This window comes from Chamaea fasciata, unplaced genomic scaffold (genome assembly GCF_029207755.1).
Source record: "Chamaea fasciata isolate MVZ Bird 193981 ecotype frontalis unplaced genomic scaffold, bChaFas1.0.hap1 SCAF_41, whole genome shotgun sequence".
Classification (NCBI taxonomy): domain Eukaryota; kingdom Metazoa; phylum Chordata; class Aves; order Passeriformes; family Sylviidae; genus Chamaea; species Chamaea fasciata.
Window position 1 is genome coordinate 472,306 of NW_027094126.1, and position 19,614 is coordinate 491,919.

At 65.3% G+C, this 19,614-nt stretch overlaps 1 protein-coding gene across 1 annotated transcript in view; it reads left to right on the top strand.

Moving 5' to 3' along the window:
- KMT2D (lysine methyltransferase 2D) overlaps positions 1-19,614 on the top strand; it is a 28,285-nt gene that overhangs the window by 3,440 nt on the left and 5,231 nt on the right. Inside the window, exons 10-48 of the mRNA XM_066207382.1 lie at positions 19-872; positions 1,117-1,251; positions 1,345-2,207; positions 2,425-2,538; positions 2,859-2,969; positions 3,071-3,175; positions 3,374-3,555; positions 3,632-3,796; positions 3,890-3,996; positions 4,088-4,129; positions 4,238-4,453; positions 4,536-4,679; positions 4,766-4,882; positions 5,164-5,288; positions 5,362-5,551; positions 6,000-6,074; positions 6,399-6,503; positions 6,627-6,800; positions 7,097-7,181; positions 7,293-7,537; positions 7,820-7,893; positions 7,973-8,023; positions 8,165-9,844; positions 10,016-10,189; positions 10,311-10,459; positions 10,679-12,753; positions 12,846-12,969; positions 13,063-13,150; positions 13,298-13,364; positions 13,483-13,715; positions 14,341-17,472; positions 17,556-17,699; positions 17,772-17,936; positions 18,022-18,178; positions 18,263-18,344; positions 18,441-18,616; positions 18,991-19,139; positions 19,235-19,370; positions 19,452-19,588. Of these exons, the coding sequence (XP_066063479.1) occupies positions 19-872; positions 1,117-1,251; positions 1,345-2,207; positions 2,425-2,538; positions 2,859-2,969; positions 3,071-3,175; positions 3,374-3,555; positions 3,632-3,796; positions 3,890-3,996; positions 4,088-4,129; positions 4,238-4,453; positions 4,536-4,679; positions 4,766-4,882; positions 5,164-5,288; positions 5,362-5,551; positions 6,000-6,074; positions 6,399-6,503; positions 6,627-6,800; positions 7,097-7,181; positions 7,293-7,537; positions 7,820-7,893; positions 7,973-8,023; positions 8,165-9,844; positions 10,016-10,189; positions 10,311-10,459; positions 10,679-12,753; positions 12,846-12,969; positions 13,063-13,150; positions 13,298-13,364; positions 13,483-13,715; positions 14,341-17,472; positions 17,556-17,699; positions 17,772-17,936; positions 18,022-18,178; positions 18,263-18,344; positions 18,441-18,616; positions 18,991-19,139; positions 19,235-19,370; positions 19,452-19,588 (13,147 nt within the window). The remainder of the gene's footprint in view (positions 1-18; positions 873-1,116; positions 1,252-1,344; positions 2,208-2,424; positions 2,539-2,858; positions 2,970-3,070; positions 3,176-3,373; positions 3,556-3,631; positions 3,797-3,889; positions 3,997-4,087; positions 4,130-4,237; positions 4,454-4,535; positions 4,680-4,765; positions 4,883-5,163; positions 5,289-5,361; positions 5,552-5,999; positions 6,075-6,398; positions 6,504-6,626; positions 6,801-7,096; positions 7,182-7,292; positions 7,538-7,819; positions 7,894-7,972; positions 8,024-8,164; positions 9,845-10,015; positions 10,190-10,310; positions 10,460-10,678; positions 12,754-12,845; positions 12,970-13,062; positions 13,151-13,297; positions 13,365-13,482; positions 13,716-14,340; positions 17,473-17,555; positions 17,700-17,771; positions 17,937-18,021; positions 18,179-18,262; positions 18,345-18,440; positions 18,617-18,990; positions 19,140-19,234; positions 19,371-19,451; positions 19,589-19,614) is intronic.

The window sequence follows — 19,614 nt, forward strand, 5'->3', positions numbered from 1 at the left end:
CAGGTTCCCCCATCCCAGGTCAGAGTCCCCTGTCCCCAGTGAGCCGATGGATGCGCCTGTGCCCCCGCCTGAGCTGGAGCCTGTGGGGGGTGATGAGGAGACGCAGCCCCTCGTGGACCCCAACGAGACACCCCCAGACCCCAAAGAGGCACCCCCGGACCCCAAGGAGGCTCCCCCAGGCAATGCCGAGTCTCCTCCTGGCGAGCTGGCCTCTGTGGAGGTGCCCCCCAATGAGGAACCCCCCGAAGAATTGCCCCCTGAACTGCCCCTTGATCAGCCGCCCCCCGACACGCAGCCCTCTGACCTTCAGCCTCCTGATGTGCAGCCCCCTGAGGAGCCCCTTCCTCTCCTGCTGCCCCCTGAGGAGCCTCCCCCTGAGGAGCTGCCCCTCGAGACACCACCCCTTGCTGAGCTGCCCCCTGACGGACCCTCCCCTGAGGAGTTGCCCCCCAGTGAACCACCCCATAACGAGCAGCCCCTCGACATCCCCCCCCTTGCCGAGATGCCCCCTGAGAAACCAGCGTTTGAAAAGTCACCCCCCCATGAGCTGCCCCCTGAAGTACTGCCCATTGACAAATCACCCCCTGACGAGCTGCCCCCCAACGGGTCACCCCCCAAACCTCCCCTCGACGAGCCGCCCCTCGACGAGCCGCCCCTCAAGTCACCCCTCGAGGAGCTGCCCCTCGAGGAGCTGCCCCCCGATGAGCTGCCCCCCAGTGAACCACCCCCCGATGAGCTGCTCCCCAAGGAAGCTCCTCCCGAAGCTCTGTCCCCCGAGAAGCTGAGCCCTGAAGAGCCCCCCCTTGTTGAGTTGCCCCCTGAAGAGCCGATCCCCAGTGAGCTGCCCCCCGAGGAGGACCTGAAACCACCAGGTAATTTGGGGACTCCTTACTGTCCTCTTTCCCCTCCTGTTGTCTCCAGTGGGTATGAGGGTCCTTCACCAGGGGCTTATCCCAGCACTGGCTTTGCCTGATCCCCATATTCCTCCTCTTTTTCTGTGTTGTTGCCCTGTTTTGGGATATACGAGGAGCTGGGAGAGAGTCCTACCTCTCAATCCCAGGCTGGGTGGCAGAGGGGAGTGGAGGGGACCCCCTCACCCCATCCCCATCCCCCCAGGTCTCCTCCCCGAGGTGACAGTGGCAGAGGAAGCACCAGCCCTGGCTCCAGAGGTGCTCCCCGAGGAGGAGATGGAGCTGGAGCCAGAGCCCTCGCTGCCCCCTGAGATGACGCCTCCACCCTCAGCTCCCCCAGGTGGGTCTGTGGAAACACCAGGGTTGGGATTAGGGATGGAGGGGTGTCTCTGGGTGGGCTGTGATATCACTCTTCTCCCCTCTCTACCCCCAGCTCTCCGTGCCATCTCACCTGCACGGACCCCAGTCCCCTCCCCTGACACCAAGGAGGACGAGGTGCTCGAGCCCCCCACCCCAGCTCTGCCTGAGCCCCCTGGCAGCCCTGGCACCGCCATGGACACCGACCCCCCTGGCTCTCCACCGCCACCCCTGGGCTCCCCTGCTGTCACTCTGGCCCCCACCGAGCCACCCGAGGATGAGGAGATGGAGATGGCCGGTGGCGAGGGGGAGTCCCCAGCCAGCCCCCCTGGAGATGCCCCCCATGGCAGCCCAGCCCCTGAGCTGGGGCCCTTCCCAGGCCTGCCTGAGGAGGAGGAAGAGGAGGAAGAAGAGGCACCGAGGCTGGAGAGGGAAGGCACCAGTGGAAGCTCCCCACCACTCAGCGAGGAGGATGCGCTGGAAGAAAGTCGGGCTGGGGGGGACCCTGAAGTCAAGGGGTCCCCTTCGGGGTCCCCCCTGCTCCTGGAACCAGAGGAGCTGGGCCCTGAGACCCCCATGGAGGTGTGCACTACCGGCGAGAAGCTGCTGGGGCACGGGGACGAGGGGTGCCCCGAGCCCCCCGCACTGCGCCCACGGCCCGACATCCTCAACGAGATCTCCAACCTGAGCCAGGGGGACACGAGCAGCAGCTTCCCCGGCTCGGAGCCGCTGCTGGGGTCCCCAGACCCTGAGGGCGGGGGATCGCTGTCCCCTGAGCTGGGCCCGGCCTCGGCTGACGCCAGCCTGCAGAAGGAGGACGCTGGGTCGCTGCCCCTGGGTGCTGAGACTGATGACTCGCTGCTCTTTGAGCCGGCAGCCAAGGGTGACGGGGACAAGAGCCGGCGCCGCAGCTCCCCGGGGCGCTCCCGTGTCAAGCAGGTATGGGAAGACACCGCTCACCCCAATTTTGGGGGCACCCCTTCACCCTGAGAACCCTGCTGGGGCCACATCCCTTCCCTGGGCTGCCCCTGCAGCAAGTAGGTGAAGGCTGAGCGCGTGGTGGGGTGGGATGGGGGCAATGCCCCTCTGCTGCCCTGGCATGGGGGTCCCACTGGGGCCCCTTGGTGCTGTAACTCCCCTCTCCCCTTGGCCACAGGGTCGCAGCAGCAGCTTCCCTGGGCGGAGACGCCCCCGAGGTGGGTCCCATGGGGGCCGAGGCCGGGGCCGTGCACGCTTGAAGTCGACCACCTCGTCTGTTGACACCTTAGCAGTAAGGCTGGGCTGGGGCAGGGGTGGGGTCCAGGGAATCCTTGAGCTGTTAGGCTGAGAGCTGAGAGTCTCCCCCATCCCCTTCCCCATCATCCCTTCCCTGGAAAGACTCAAGAGCCCTTAGTGTGGGGTGGATTGGGGTTTCATGGGAGGTGGAACTGCCTGGGCCTTTGCTGAGTCTGGGGGCTTCACCACAAAAGCGTAGGGCAGGTATGGAGCTTCCCCCTGGGGAGGGATTCTGCTGCCCCTGTGTCTTCCTGGTGCCCCCCAGACTGCTCAGAGAGGGTGTCCTCAGTGCTGAGCCTCCCCCTGTGTCCTCAGCTCGCTGACGTGGAGAGCTCGCCCAGCAAGGAGGAGGACGAGGACGATGACGACACAATGCAGAACACGGTCGTCCTCTTCTCCAACACTGACAAGTTTGTGCTCATGCAGGTAACCAGGGCATGGCAGGACAGCCAGATGGACAGGGTGTGACAGACTCTGTCTCTCCTCTGCCAGCCACTGTCTCCTCACTCGCGACCTCTCCTCCTCAGGATATGTGCGTGGTGTGCGGCAGCTTCGGGCGTGGGGCCGAGGGCCACCTCCTTGCCTGCTCCCAGTGTTCTCAGTGCTACCACCCTTACTGTGTCAACAGCAAGGTGAGGAGGGGGCCCAGGACCCCTGACCCCACCCCAGGACTGCCCTGCCCCCCAGGGACACACACGAGGTCATGCCTGGCATGTCTGTGTGTTGAGTTGTGCTCTGGTGTGTCCGTGCCAAGCCCTGGCGTGTCCCCCACAACCACACCGAGCCTGGGGGTCCCCGTGGCTCACGTGGCCGCCCTCCCATGTCCCCAGATCACCAAGGTGATGCTGCTGAAGGGCTGGCGCTGCGTGGAGTGCATCGTGTGCGAGGTGTGCGGCAAAGCCTCCGACCCCTCGCGCCTGCTGCTCTGCGACGACTGCGACATCAGCTACCACACCTACTGCCTGGACCCTCCGCTGCAGACCGTGCCCAAGGGCGGCTGGAAGTGCAAGTGGTGCGTGGGGGGACACAGGGGGAGCCACGGGGAGGAGCTCGGTGCTGGCGCTGACCCCTCAGATCCCCCTCTGCAGGTGCGTGTGCTGTGTGCAGTGTGGGGCTGCATCGCCTGGCTTCCACTGCGAGTGGCAGAACAACTACACCCACTGCGCGCCCTGCGCCAGCCTCGTCGTCTGCCCCTTCTGCCGCGAGAAGTACGTGGAGGACGACCTGCTTATCCAGTGCCGGCACTGCGATCGGTGAGCGCCACGCCCTGGCCTCGAGGGGCTCAAATTCAGGGTCCTTCAAGGAAGGCTGCGGTGTGTGATAAGTCCCCCCTGCACTGCCCGCAGGTGGCTGCACGCTGCGTGCGACAGCCTCTTCACCGAGGAGGAGGTGGAGCAGGCTGCGGATGAAGGCTTCGACTGCAGCGCCTGCCAGCCCTACGTGGTCAAACCCGGTGAGCTCATGGGGCAGGGGAAACTCTGGGGGACCTGCGAGGCGTTTGAGTGGTGTGGGGACTCACCTGCCCCTCTGCTTTCCTGCCACAGTGCCTGCGCCTTCCGCGGAGATGATCAAAGCCAAGGATCCAGGTATGCGCGGGGCCATGCCGGGGCTGTGGGGTTCCCAGGGCTGTGCCCTCTTCTGGCCATGCACCCAGCGCAGACATTTGTCCCCATTGCTGGCGTTTGTCCCCTCAGAACCCCAGTATTTCCGCTTCGAGGGCGTGTGGCTGACGGAGACAGGGATGGCCGTGCTGCGCAACCTGACCCTGTCACCCCTGCACAAGCGGCGGCAGCGCAAGGGCCGCCCCGGCACCCTCAATGGGGACGGGGGGCTGGAGGGGGGTGACCCCCTGGGCCCTGAGGACAAGAAGGACGGTGACCTGGACGCTGATGAGCTGCTCAAAGCCGAGGGTGGGTGTCCCTGGCGGGAGAGCGGGGGGGTTGCAGTGTGGGGGTGTCAGGGGACCCCACTAACGTGCGTTCCCCCTGGCAGTGGGTGTGGAGCACATGGAGTGTGAGATCAAGCTCGAGGCACCAGCCAGCCCTGACCGCGATGTTGGAGCTGATGGGGACTCGGGGAAGGGACTGGAGGACCCTGAAGAGTGCAAGAAGAGGAAACGCAAACCTTACCGGCCTGGTGAGTGTCCCGCAGACGCTGAACCCTTCCGGGCTCTTGTGTGACCCCTGGGGTCCCACTGTGATCCTCGTTCTCTGTCCCCCCAGGCATCGGCGGGTTCATGGTGCGGCAGCGCAAGTCCCACACGCGGCTCAAGAAGGTCTCAGCGGTGCTGCTGGACGTGGGGCGTGAGGGGCAGAGCACTGAGGGACATCCTGAGGATGGTAGGGCACAGTGGCACCCCTTCCCCCCTTTTTCCCTCCTTTCCCCCCCTTTTCCTCCCTTTTCCCCTTCCTTTCTTCCTGCCTCCCTCCCTATCTTCATTCCCTCTATTTTTCATTTTCCTTCTCAGCACCATTCTCTTTCTTCATTTCCCATTCCCTTCTCACCTCTGAGGATGAGGAGGGGCCCTCAGGTCGCACCCCACAACACTGTGCTGGTGGCACAGGAACAGCCCCGGACCCTTTTTGGGGGCTGGGTGTTCATTCCTGGGGGGCTGTTGCAGGGACTCCAGGTGATGTCCCAGCCGAGGCTGGCCTGGATCCAGGCTCAGGAGAGGGGGACGAGAAGAAAAAGCGCCGGGGACGGAAGAAGAGCAAGTTGGAGGACATGTTCCCCCCATACCTGCAGGTGGGTTGGATGGAGGGGGCTGGAAATGGATGGGGAGGACCCCCCTGATGCTGACCGGACCCTCCCGTTCCAGGAGGCGTTTTTTGGGAAGGCACTGATGGACCTGAGCCGGAAGGCGCTGCTGGCAGCAGGCGGGGTGGGGGACGGGGCTGCCCGCCCCTCCTTGGGCCAGGGTGCCCCAAGGCCCAAGGGGGACCCCAACCTCGCTGGGGCACTGCACGGGAGCACCCCGGACAGGAGGGAGACCCCCACCCACCCCCGAGGTGAGTGCGGCCAGGAGTGGGTCTGCAACCCAAACCATGGGTGCCGTCCAGGAGGGGGGTTACAGGGGTTAGTGGGGGGTCATTGTGGGTCGCTAGTGTGGTTGGGGATGCCTGGACTTGCCTGGGGGATCCCGGGGCTTGTTGGGGGTTGTCCCTGGGGTTGTTGCGGGACCCTGGGTTTGTTGGAAGTTGTTGGGGTCCCCAGGATGGCTGGGGATGGCTTAGGGGGGTTGTTCAGGGTCCCTGGGGTTGTTGGGGGTTTTGGGAGGATATTAGAGGTCGCTGGGGTTGTTGGGGGACCCCCATTGTGAGCAGCTGCTGTGGATATTGAGGCTCGTTGGAGAATGCCGAGGTCTGCGGGGGGCTGCCGTCACCACTGAGGGGTGTAGGAGGACGCTGGGGGTCAGGGATCCTGACGCTGCTCACTGAATCCTGGGGTACCCTGCAGGGGACGACAGCACTGACGGCAGCGCCGCCGCTCCCGATGACGATGGCAAGGACGACGCGAAGGGCGAGGACCTGGGTGAGGCCCGGGGACTCCTGTGGGACCCCCAACAGCCGAGTCCTCCACGGGCCGTAGGGCACCCACAACCATCGAGACGGAACTCTTATGTTTGAGGGGTCCGCTCTAGGCCGGGCTGAGCTCTATGGTTCCCCCACGCCGTCGGTCCCGTGATGCCGGTGACCATAGAGCCGCGCCTAGAGCGCCCCCGCGTGGCGCGGCATAGCTGGAGGACCGAGAGACTCTTGCCCCTTGCTTGGTGATGGGGGCTGCCCCGTGGAGGTCCCCAGCCCTGAACTGGGTGGCCCCAGTGGGCTGAGGGCACTTCCTGATTCTTCCTCACAGGGGCTGATGAGCCGAAGGATTCCCCAGACCGTGGGGACAGCGAAAAACCAGCCACCCCAGGCGAGGGAGCACTAAGCTCTGACCTCGACAAGATCCCCACGGAAGGTGAGACCATCCTGCGCCCCCTCTTCTGCTGAAGCAACAGTGGTCCCAGCCCCATGACCCCGAGGCTTGTCCACTTCGCATCAGTCTGGTATTTGCACCCACCTCTTGCTTTTGCCCCTGCAGAGCTGCCTAAGATGGAGAGCAAAGACGTGCAGCAGCTCTTCAAGGACGTGCTGGGCTCTGCAGAGCGCGGGGAGCAGCCCCTGAACTGCGTGGCTGCGGGGATGGAGGCCGGGCAGGACCCCAGCCGAGCACAGCGGCCATTCCTGCAAGGAGACCTGCAGCTCTCTGGGCAGGGTGGGTGAAACTGGCAGAGCCCTTGTCATCCAGGAGGTCCCTGGAGAGTGTGATGAAGGGCAGGGCTCATTGCCAGCCCCAGGAAAGCCAAACTCATGGGGTTGACCTGCTTGGAGAGCAGTGGTGCCTGTGGTATCTGAGAGCTCAGGTTCCCGGGTATTCCTTGTTGCTCTGAGGGTAAACACGAGAAGCAGTTTGGGGGTTGTGCTCTCTGGGGGTTGTTTGGACCCCCAGAGCAGGTGCAGGCTCGTGCCCCAGCTTTGCTTTCCCTGCAAGCCACCTCCTTTCCCTTACAGGGAGCGTTTCCCTGGGCTCACTCTCCGGATCTGTCTCCTTGGACTCGTACTCGGGGGTCTGCCAGTCCCCATTCCTTGATAACAGGTACTTAGAGTAGCTGAGGGTCCCTTCCTTGGAGGAATTAAAACTACAGGGTGTCGTGGGACCCACTCTTCCCTCACAACCTGATGATCTGTGACACTTCTCTCCACTCAGGGAGCGGAGTGGCTTCTTCAGCCCAGACCATTGCGAGCCCGAAAGCCCCTGGGCCAGCAGCTCAGCTGCCACCACCCCTTCCACCCCCACAACGCCCACGACGGAGGGCGAGGGGGATGGGCTGTCCTACAACCAGCGCAGTTTGCAGCGCTGGGAGAAGGACGAGGAGCTGGGTGAGCTTGCCACCATCTCCCCTGTCCTCTACGCCAACATGAACTTCCCCAACCTCAAGCAGGATTATCCAGGTAGGGCTCTGGGGGGGCTGCAGCCGCCCCAGTGGGGTGAGGGTTTGGGGTATGGGTGGAGTGGGACTCCCCTGGTCCCTTTTTCGAAGGGAAGATCGCTGCTGTTCTGGCATTGAACTGTTCTCTGCAGTGGGCAGGAGGTCTCAGCTCCATCTCTTGGGCACAGGGCTGTCCCTTCATTTAACTGGGGGGGGCAATGATCCACCAAAGATAAGAGTGAGCTCATCAGGTCCCGACTAATGTTGGTTTTTTTCCCTTTATCTGCTCGTACTGGACTCCCAGACTGGTCGAGCCGCTGCAAACAGATCATGAAGCTCTGGAGGAAAGTCCCTGCCACGGACAAAGCCCCATATTTGGTGAGTACCGGGAGGTCAATGGGATGGGGGGGCCGGGGCACCGGGGGCTGCAAGTCAGCTGGCTTCGTGTCTTTGTTAGCAAAAGGCCAAAGATAACCGGGCGGCTCATCGCATCAACAAGGTGCAGAAGGTACGTGAGGCGCGGGGATGTGCCCGGTGGCCCCGGCCCAGCCCTGGGGGATGTGGTGTGCCCACCCCCAGCCCGTGCCCAACCCACGGGGAGGACAGGAGGGCTCCCACCGCAGTGCTGACGGCCTGGCTCTCTCTGCAGCAGGCCGAGAGCCAGATCAACAAGCAGACCAAAGGGGAGGGACTGCGCAAGCCTGAGAGGCCCTCGCTGCACCTGCGGATCCCTGTGCCACCAGGGGCACAGCCCGTCTACATCAGCAGCCCCCCCGCCACCGGCGAGGGCTTCCTGAAGCCCCCGGCGGGTGCCGGAGGGGGACCGGAGTCTCCCAGCGAGCTCTTCCTCAAGCTCCCGCCCCAGTCCCCTGCCCAAGTGCCTTCGCACGATCCCTACGGCGCGGCCCCTGCCTACACGCTGGAGCCCCGCTTCCCCTCTCCCCTGGGCCAGAGCCCCACGTCGGGTGCTGCCTTCCAGCCCTTCCCTGGCCAGTCCCAGCCCCTCACAGCCCCCCGCGCTGCCCCCGACTTCCACCCCACCCCACCTGGCACCCCCCGGCACCAACCCGGCACCCCTGACCCCTTCCTGAAGCCCCGGTGCCCCTCTTTGGACAACCTCTCGGTGCCAGGGAGTCCTGGGGCCCGTCCCCCCGAGGCCCTACTCTCTCCCCTGCCTTTCGGGGAGCAGAAGAAGGGTCTGGAGGTGAAGAAGGAGGATGGGGGAAGCCTGGGGGTCTGCTCGCCCGGCTACACTTCTGCCATGGGCTACGGGGACTCCCCAGGTGGCCCCCATCTCTCGGCTGCGGAGCTGAAGGCGGCCGACGTCTTCAAAGCCCCCATGACCCCACGGGTCTCTCAGGTAGAGCCGCAGAGCCCGGGGCTGGGGCACCGGCCCCCTGACCCCCATCCCCTGGCCCCCTCGCCCCCTGGCCACCCTGATCTCTACCGTCAGTCGCCCTACCTGGATCCCTACTCCCAGCCCGCACTGACACCCCGTCTGCAGCCCCCTGAGGCCTGCTGCACCCTCCCACCCCGCTCCCTGCCCTCTGAACCCTTCTCCCGCATCCCCGCCAGCCCCCAGTCCCAGTCCAGCTCCCAGTCCCCTCTGACTCCCCGCCCTCTCTCCAATGAAGCCTTCTGCCAGTCCCCTGTCACCCCTCGCTTCCAATCCCCGGATCCCTACTCCCAGCCGCCCTCCCGGCCGCAGTCTCGGGACCCCTTCACCCCCCTGCACAAGCCCCCCCGTCCACAGATGCCGGAGCCGGGGTTCAAGTCAGTGGGGGCGTCTGGCGGAGGTTTTGGGGGCCCCGCGGCAGGTGACCCCCACACCAAGGCAGCGGCCGGGCCACAGCCGCCCTTCGCCCGCTCGCCTGGTGCCAGCGTATTCCCAGGGAGCCAGCCCCCCATGCGCTTCACCTTCCCCCCGGCCGTCTCGGAGCCGCTCAAGGGCTCCCCGTCCCACCAGCCCCACGGGATCAACAGCCATTACAGCTCTGGGAAGCCCCAGAGCTCGGCCTACGCCTCGTCCCCCAGCTTCCACCAGGCCAGCAGCCCGCTGGGTCCTGGCACTGCCACTCCTGACTCCTACAGCCTCTCGCCCCTGCGGCCCCCATCGGTGCTGCCGCCGCAGCCCCCAGCTCCCCCGCAGCAGCAGGACCCTTCTGGAGCCTTCCTGTCCCGCACTGCGCTGGGACTGACGGCCGACAAGAGGGAGGAGGTGGCTGCGGGGCTCTCGGCACCCCCAAACCGGGACCTGGCGGAGCTGCCTGGTGGCCAGGATGGAGCTCTCAGCACCATGAGCCAGTCGGAGCTGGAGAAGCAGCGGCAGGTGAGGTCTCTCCTGGGATCCGGCTGTATCCATTCGGGTTTGGGACAGAATGAAAGGGGAAAATTGGGACTGTGGAGGCATCGATGGCCCCTCCATACGTGGCTGGTTTTGCTGGTTTTGCTGGTTTTGCTTCTGTTGCCACTCTGAGCTCTAACCCTGAATTCTTCTCAGCGCCAGCGGCTTCGGGAGCTGCTCATCCGGCAGCAGATCCAGCGGAACAGCCTTCGGCAGGAGAAGGAGAGCGCGGCTGCTGCCGCCTCCTCCTCGCCAGCTGGCTGGGCCCCTGAGGCCGGCGGGCAGAGCTTCGAGCTGAGCCGGGGCATGGCCCCATACCAACCGACACAGGTGGGAGAGCTGGGGCACGGTGTGCAGGGGGGAGATGCAGCTGATGGAGAGGCATGGCGTGCATGGGGGAAGATGCGGCTGATAAAGGGGTGACTCTCTGCTTTTCCTTCCCTTCTTCCAGGACAAGGCTCTCCTGGGGACTCTGGCCACGGCAGCGGGCGCTGGGAAGCTGCCCGGCTCCGTCATGGTGCAGGCAGCGTTCGCACAGGACGAGCGGCTCTCCCGGCCCCCGCCGGCGGCCACGCCAGCCATGCTGGACATCAGCGGGCGGTGGGTGCCCCCTGACAGGGCGATGGGCTCGGCATGCGTGGGTGGGAGCCAGCAGATATCACCCCGGGAGCACACGTACCCTCAGCTTGTGGGGATCACTCTGCAGGGAGGGGATGGCTGTGGGTTTTCGGGTGCTTGGCGCAGTCTGAGGGGGATGGGACATAGTGCGTCGGGGCTGTACCGAGCTGGTGCCAACGCCATCACCATGGTGTCTTCCAGGGCGGCGGTGGGGCCCCCCCAGGCCTTCTACCCCCGTGGGGTCTTCCCGTCGCCATCCCCGCAGCAGCAGCAGCACCTCTGGCAGCAGCAGCAGCAACAAGCGGCCGTGGCGGCCCTGAGGCTCCCTGTCACCTCCCGCTTCGCCCCCCCGGCCACTGGGACCCCCATGGGCAGCCTGGGCACCCGCCTGCCCACCCCTGCTGAGGCCGTGCCCCCGTCACCAGCTGCCCTGGGCGCTCCTTTCATCGAGCTGCGACACAACGTGCAGAAGGCACCTGGGGGTGTTGTGGGGTCTCCCTTTGCCCCCCAGGCACCCCGGCCTCGCTTCTTCCTGCCCGGGGAGGAAGGCACTCCCCAGGCCCTGTGCACTCCTGTCATGCCCATGCAGGCGCTGCCATCGCAGAAGGTTCCAGCACCGCTGCCGCCCGCGTCCCCGCAGGGAGCCGAGATGGGCAACAGCCACCAGCAGCAGCCCCATGCCAAGGTGGCAGCGCCGCTGCCGGCCCCCACCCTGGAGCTGCAGCAGCACATCACCCCACGCCCGCTGTCCTCCGGGGCCGCCCTCCGCCCCGAGGGTCCCAAGGATGGCCCCGCTCCAGACCCTGCGCCAGCCCCAGGGAAGAGCCACCTGGGCCTGGAGGGGGGGCGGCTGCCCTGCGAGGTGCCCGTGGAGCCTGATTTGGACGATGATTTCGGCTCCCATAAGGATTTGGAAGATGATGACGATTTGGCCAACCTTAGCCTGGATCCAGATGTGGCCAAAGGGGATGATGACTTGGACAACTTGGACAGCCTGGAGACAGCAGACCCCCACCTTGATGACCTGCTGAATGGTGATGAGTTCGACCTGCTGGCCTACACTGACCCTGAGCTGGACACGGGTGACAAGAAGGACATCTTCAACGAGCACCTGCGCCTGGTTGAGTCGGCCAACGAGAAGGCTGAGCGTGAGGCCCAGCTCAAGACAGAACCACCAGCGCCCACATTGAAGCTCCCTGACCCTGGGGACAGCAAAGATGTGGCCCCAGCTGTGGAGGATCAGGAGGTGCCCAAGGAAGGACTGGTGTCTGGGATGGGCTTGGGACTCTCTGCCTGCCCCACGGGCACTGTGCTGGCCCCTGACCCGACTTTCAAGGCACAGGGTACAGAGGTGAAGGGCAGCTCGCTGCCCACTGATGTCAAGCCCAAGCTGGAGGATGGCTGCCTGAAGACCTCACCCTGCCAGTTCACCACCACTGGCCCTGAGCGTCTCCCAGTGCCGGTCAAGTCAGAAGCACTGCAGGGCACAGATAAAATCTCTGCCTCCCTGGGGCTGAGTGTCAAACCTGGCCAGACCCTCCTGAGCTCCAACACTGGCACCACTCGTCTCAACCTGACTCAGTTCTCCAACAGTGGCCACACTGGCGTCCCTGTGCTGGAGAAGGACACCTACACTGGCCCTGGCCGTGGGCTGGCAACTTCTCAGCTGGGTGGCCAGAGCAACCCCTTGCTGGAGAAGTTTGAGCTGGACAGCGGAGCCTTGGGGCTGGGCAGTGCCCGGCACTCGCCAGCGGATGACTTGGACAAGATGGAGAGCTCGTTGGTGGCCAGCGAGCTGCCGCTGCTCATCGAGGACCTCCTGGAGCATGAGAAGAAGGAGCTGCAGAAGAAGCAGCAGATGTCAGCCCACCTGCCCCGTGGCACCCCCCACCTCCCGGCCCCGGGGCACCCCATGCTGCACACAGGAGCATCTGGACAGCCTCCCGAGGGACAGCCACCCCGTCTGGGCACCCCACAGACACCCCTCCAGCTGGGGCTGGTGGCCCGGCCACCGCTGCTGCCACCGCAGCCCCCCAGGCTCAACGCACCCCAGCAGGGCCCGGGTCTGGCCCCCCACATGGGCATGGGCTCTGGGCAGCCCCACGTGCTGTCATCCCCTCACGGGGTGCAGGTGGCCCTGGGGCAGCCACAGCAGAGCCAGCAGCAGGTGCTGGTGCAGAAGCCGATGGCTGGGGTGCAGCCCCCCACCCTGGGCCTGAAGCCCCCCCAGCTCGTCATGCAGCAGCAGTTGGCCAACAGCTTCTTCCCAGACACAGGTAGGGGCTGCAGGCGATTGTTTTTGGGGAGCATGGGGTCCTTTAGGGTTGGGGGCATAGGGCTGAACATGCTGTGGTCTCTGTCCCAGCAGACCTGGACAAGTTTGCGGCTGAGGACATCATGGACCCCATTGCCAAGGCCAAGATGGTGGCACTGAAGGGCATCAAGAAGGTGATGGCTCAGGGCAGCATTGGGGTGGCCCCAGGCATGAACAGGTAAGAGACATGGGCATCTGGGGGGTACAGGGTGGGGCAGGCAGGTTGCTTTGGCTCTGGCTCACACTCCATCTTTGTGTGTGTCCCCCAAAGGCAACAGGTGTCCCTGCTGGCCCAGCGACTCTCGGGGGGCCCAGCTGTCTCTGACATGCAGAACCACTTGCTGGCAGGAAGTGGGCAGGTGAGTGGGGTGTCCAGAGAGCCTGCAGGGGTCTCTTGGGGCTGCCAGGCCAGAACTGGTGGTTTTATGGCTCTCTGAGGGCATGGGGACTCTGGGGAGAGGACAGAAATCCACAGCACGTGTCCCGAATGCTCCCCTTTCTGCCAGGAGCGGAGCGGCACAGACCCGACCCAGGCTCGCCCCAACCCACCCACCTTTGCACAGGGCGTCATCAGTGAGTACTGGCATGGCAGGGCCAGGGTGGTGTGGGACAGGGTTCACCCTCCCCCTGGGGCTGGGGTCTCTGCTGACCCGGGATCCCCGCTGATCTGAGCCCTCTCCCTGTCACCCAGACGAGGCCGACCAGCGCCAGTACGAGGAGTGGCTGTTCCACACGCAGCAGCTGCTGCAGATGCAGCTGAAGGTGCTGGAGGAGCAGATCGGGGCACACCGCAAGTCCCGCAAGGCGCTGTGTGCCAAGCAGCGCACGGCCAAGAAAGCCGGGCGGGAGTTCCCCGAGGCTGACGCCGAGAAGCTGAAGCTGGTGACGGAGCAGCAGAGCAAGATCCAGAAGCAGCTGGACCAGGTAGGACCTTGCATGTGAGTGGGCACCTCGTCCGTGGTGCAAACGTGATATCCCCAGTGTTAATGCTTCACTGTTCCCAGTGCCAGCCTGGCTATTCCTGGCTTTAACACGGTGCCGTTCCCAGTGCAAATGTGATGTCCTCAGAGTAAATGGGTCATTTCTGGCTCTGCTGCCCTGCTGTCCCCAACACTAATGCTGTGCCAGTCCTGGTATTAATTCCCTGCTGTTCCTGGAACTAACATTCTGCCATTCCTGGCAGTGATGTCCCACTATTCCTGGTGCTAAGGCCATGCTGTTCTGGCACTAATGCTCTGCCATTCCCAGCACTAATGCCCTGCTGTCCACGGCACTGATGCCCCACTGTCCCCCAGCATTTATCCTGTGCCGTTCCTAGTGCTGATGCCTCACTGTCACTGGCAGTAAAGCCATGCTGTTTCCGGTGGTGGTGTTGTGCCATTTCTAGCACAACATTCCTAATGTTAATGCTCCCCTGTCCAGGGCACTAAAGCTGTGCCATTCCCGCTGCTGATGCCCCACCATCCCCGGTGCTAAGGCTGTGTTGTCCCCTGTCGCTGGCACTAAAACCCTGCCATTCCTGGCACTGACACCCCGCCGTCCCCATCAGGTGCGGAAGCAGCAGAAGGAACACACCAACCTCATGGCTGAGTACCGCAACAAGCAGCAGCAGCACCAGCACCAGGCCTCGGCCGTGATGGCCCTGAGCCCCTCGCAGAGCCCCCGCCTCATGTCCAAGCTCCCGGGACAGCTCCTCTCGGCACACGGCGTGCAGCAGCCTGGGGGAGCCCTGGTGGGAGCGCAGGGCCTCGGGCAGCAGCCAGGGCAGCCTGGGGGGCTGCGCCTGCCCCAGGGCGGTGTGTCCATGGCTGTGCAGCAGGGCCTGTCCTTCATGGGGCAGCAGCCCATGGGGAATGCCCCGGGACCCGGCTCCTCCAGCGGCTTCTTCAGCGGGAACCCTGCGCTGCGTGGGCTGGCTGCTGACAGCCGCCTGATGCAGGAGCGGCAGCTCCAGAGGATGCAGCTGGCACAGAAACTGCAGCAGCAGAACATGCTGGGACAGGTGTCACTGCAGCAGCAGCCAGGTGTGATGGGACAGACGTCAATGCAACAGCCAGGTGTGATGGGACAGGTGTCGCTGCAGCAGCAAGGTGTGATGGGGCAGGCGGCCATGCAGCAACAGGGCGTGATGGGACAAACATCAATGCAGCAGCCGGGTGTGATGGGACAGGCAGCCATGCAGCAATCAGGTGTGATGGGACAGGCATCCATGCAGCAATCAGGTGTGATGGGACAGACGTCACTGCAGCAATCAGGTGTCATGGCACAAGCATCGATGCAGCAACAGGGCGTGATGGGTCAAACCTCCATGCAGCAGCCGGGTGTGATGGGACAGGCGTCGCTGCAGCAGCCAGGTGTGATGGCACAGGCATCCATGCAGCAGCCAGGTGTGATGGGACAGACGTCGATGCAGCAACAGGGTGTGATGGGACAGGCGTCCATGCAACAGCCGGGTGTGATGGGACAGAGCTCGATGCAGCCACAGAGCATCATGGCACAGACGTCCATGCAGCAGCCAGGTGTGATGGGACAAGCTTCAATGCAACAGGCAGGTGTGCTGGCCCAGACATCGCTGCAGCAGCCAGGCATGATGGGCCAGGCGTCCATGCAGCAGCCAGGTGTGCTGGGCCAGGCCCCAGTGCAGCCAACAGCTGTGCCAGGGCAGCCTGGCCTGCTGGGGCAGCAGCAGCAGCAGCAGCCCACAGCCCCACAGCCCGGCGCAGGGGCTCAGCCCATGGTGCCGAAGCAACCAGGGCTGCTGGGCAGCCAGCAGAGCCTCCTAGTGCAGCAGCTGTCACCCCAGCAGCAGCCAGGTGTGCTGGGCCACGCTCCAGGGCTGCAGCACCAGCCTGTGCTGGGCCACCCCCCACCCCAGCGCCAGGTCGTCCTGGCCCCCCACCAGCAGCGGGTGCTGGGCTCGCCCCAGCTGACACCGCAGTCTCCGGGGATGCTGAGCCACCGGCTCGTGCTATCCCAGCAGCTGGGACAGTCTCGGGCACTGTTGGCCCCGCAGCAGCAGCAGCAGCAGCAGCAGCAGCAGCAGCAGAACTCAGCGGCTGCCCAGCCAGGTCTCCTGGGGCTGGGCCAGGGGCAGCCCTCGATCCAGCACTTTCCGCAGCACGGAGCGGGGAGCCAGGCCCCCTCTGTGCTGCACCTGAGTCAGGGAATGCAGCCGGCCCCAGCCGTCCTGGCTGCCAAGGACCAGCCCGCGGGGATGGACGGCAGCGCCCTGCACACCGAGGGCGGCGAGAGCGGGGGGCAGCTGCACGGGGAGCAGCAGGGAGCCCTCAACCCCCCGGGGCTGGGGGGCCCGGAGCCCCCAGCCCCCAAACACCAGGCTGAGCTGGGGCAGGGTCAGCAGCTCCTCTTGACCTCCTCACAGCCGGCTGTCTTGCGGGCAGCCCCTGGGCAGCCAGGTGCCCTACTCGCCCCACCGCTGCAGAGCACTGGGGCTGTCCACCCCGAGCTGTCCCAGCAGCATGGGGACACGGCCGGCGTGGCAGAGCAACCGCTGGGCTGTGGGACAGGCCCAGCACAGGCCATGGTGCCGGCACCGAGGCCCCCAGAGCAGGCAGGCAAGGGGGTGGCAGGGGCCCTGCCAGGGCAGCCACAGCCCCCACGGCTCCAGAGCCCCGTTCAGCACAAAGTAGGGCCGGCGTCGGGTGCGGCCACTCTCCCCCCGGGTCTCCTGGGGCAGGTGCCAGGGCCGGTGATGGGCCAGATCCGGGCACAGCTCCAGGGTGTCCTGGCCAAGAACCCGCAGCTGCGGCATCTGACACCGCAGCAGCAGCAGCAGCTCCAGGCCCTCCTGGTGCAGCGGCACCAGCAGAGCCTGCTGCAGCAGAACCAGGCACTACGGACCCCTGGCCCCTTCCCCGGGCAGGCCCCGGACTACAGCCTGCCTGCTGCCCGCCCACCCCCTCGTCCCATGGGGTCCCTTTTCCAGCCCCGGCCAGGTGCCCCAGCAGAGGCACAGACCAGCTCTGCCACCGAGCCGGGGCGGGTGCTGCCAGGGCAGCCCCCCCAGCAGCCCCTGGCTGAGCTGGTTCAGGCAGCTCTGGCTGCCCGTGGCCCCCAGCCCAGCCTCATCCGCCTCCCCACGCCACCAGCCCCCTCGCCCCTGGGCTGTGCCCCCCAGCACCTGGCCAGCCCCGAGCAGAGCCCCCAAGAGCCAAAGAAGACGTCACCGGGGATCCCGGCCTTGGCCCCCAGCCCTGCGGCACCCACGGAGCTGGGGCTGACTCCCACACCGAGCGGTGCCCTCCCTGACCCAGCACACGGCCCCTGGGACCCCGAGGTGCCTGGGGTGGACCCAGCTGACCCTGGTGAGACCCACGTCAATGGGGCTGCGCCAGAGGGAGCCCCTGCGGCAGGCGAAGTCCCCCAGGTGTTGGTGAAGCAGGAGCCGAAGGAAGAGGCGGCAGCAGCAGTGGCACAGTGTGAAGTGGATGGAGACGAGACGGCAAAACCAGAGGCCAATGGGGACCCTGGGGACAGCCAAGCCAACAGCCTGCTGGCCCCAGGTGGGCGCTCTGAGGCTGGGCACCTGCTGCTGCAGAAGCTTCTACGGGCCAAGAACGTGCAGCTCTCAGCGCAGAGCCCAGGCGAGCTCAATGGGCACATGGAGAACCGGAGCGCTGGGACGGAGCCACGGCCGCAGACACTGCTGCTGGGCCGGGAGGTGAGCAGGATAGGCTGGGCTGAGGGTGTGATGGGTGAGGGGCTGCAGTGGCACAGCTCATGCCTCCTTCTCTCCCCCCTCAGGACCCCTCCATCGCCAGGAAGCCAGCACCCACCAAGCCTAAGCGGGTGCAGAAAGGCAACGAGCGGATCCCAGCGTCCCGCAAGAAGCTGCGGAAGGATGAGGGGCTGCGTCCTGGTGAGGCCCTCATGAAGCAGCTGAAGCAGGTATGGCCGTGGGCCAGGGTGGGGCAAGGGGCTTCCTTTGTCCCTGTCCCCCCCTCACCGCTCTGTCCCCAGGAGCTGTCACTGCTGCCGCTGACGGAGCCAACCATCATGGCCAACTTCAGCCTTTTCGCGCCCTTCGGCAGCAGCCCTATCAACGGGAAGAGCCAGCTGCGGGGCGCCTTCGGCAGTGCTGTGCTCGACAGTGTCCCTGACTACTACTCCCAGCTCCTCACCAAGGTGAGAGGGGCGTTGTTCCCTGGTGTCCCCCTTATGCGGGGGTCCTGGACCATCCTGCTGTTCTCACCCCACCGTCTCCCCCCAGAACAACCTCAGCAACCCACCCACGCCACCCTCCTCGCTGCCCCCCACACCCCCTCCCTCCGTGCAGCAGAAGATGGTGAATGGTGTCACGGCCCCTGAAGAGCTGGGGGAGCAGCCCAAGGATGCCGACCCAGCCCGCGAGCCCCATGGCCAGAAAGGTGAGCCTGGCTGGCACAGGGGTGGCACAGAATCCCTGCTGCCATCTGTCACTTCCCCCCATGACACCCATCGCTTCTCTGGAGATGCACCAGCTGTGGAGGTGAAGAGCCTGGACCTGCTGGCAGCACTGCCCACCCCTCCACACAACCAGACTGAGGACGTCAGGTGAGACCCCCTTTGTGGTGACCCCCCACAAGTGACGCCAGCCCCTCCATGGGTGACAACCAGGCCCTGTGGCCCCTGACACCTCTGTCCTCACAGGATGGAGAGTGACGACGAGAGCGACTCCCCTGACAGCATCGTCCCTGCTTCATCCCCCGAGAGTGTCCTGGGCGAGGAGCTGCTCCGCTTCCCACTTCTCAGCGAGGCCAAGCCAGAGCTGGAGGAGCGTGTGCTGTCCCCCATCATCCCCATCATCCCCCGGGCCAGTATCCCAGGTGGGATGGACTGGAGGGGTGTGTGGATCAGGGCAGGGGTGGTCTGTGGTCCATATGGACTGGGCAGGAGGGAGTCTGGGGGATGTGCAGCACAGGGAGGGAGGCTGGAGCATGTGTCAGGTAGGAAGGGATATGGATGGGGCAGGACGGGGCTCCTGGTCTAGGAGGGGTTTAAGGGAGCCACAAGAAGGGTCCTTGGGAAGTGTGGGATGTGCAGGAAAGGGATTGGCAGGGTGGTGGATTCCCTGCAGGGATCTGGGGCAGCTGAGTGGGCTCGTGGGTGGCCATTGGTGGGCGGCTGGTGTCTGCACAGTTCCGATCCTGGCTCTAACACCCTGCTCCCCATGGCTCTGACCCCCCTCTCCCCACACCAGTGTTCCCCGACACAAAACCCTATGAGGTCGCAGAGCCCTTTGGGGCTCCGCCAGGGAAGGTGGGGGCAGCAGGCCCCGGAACCCCATGGGAGAAGGGCAAGAGCAGCGAGGTCTCTGTCATGTTGACAGTGTCTGCAGCAGCTGCCAAGGTGAGTGAGGGGATGGGGGAATTCAAGACCCCTGGGGTCCTAGCAGTGACCCAACGCAGTGGCACCTGTGGCCATCCTGCCTTTCTCTCACCTAGAACCTCAACGGGGTGATGGTGGCCATGGCCGAGCTGCTGAGCATGAAGATCCCCAGCTCCTACGAGGTGCTGTTCCCTGACGGCCCTGTGCGAGCAGCTGTGGTCGAGGCCAAGAAGGTGGAGACTGATATGGCTGGTGAGTGTTCACCTTGTCCCCATGGCCCCCCTGTGTCCCCAGGCTGGGTCCCCCGTGACAGGCTGTCCATCCCTCTCCCAGGAATGCTCGGAGGGAAGGAGAAGGCGCTGGCTGGGAAGGTGCCGGACAGCAGCTCTGAGTGGCTAAAGCAGTTTGATGCGGTGCTGCCAGGGTACAGCCTCAAGGGCGAGCTGGACCTGCTGACACTGCTCAGACAGGTCAGTGGTGTGCTGGGGTCCCTGTG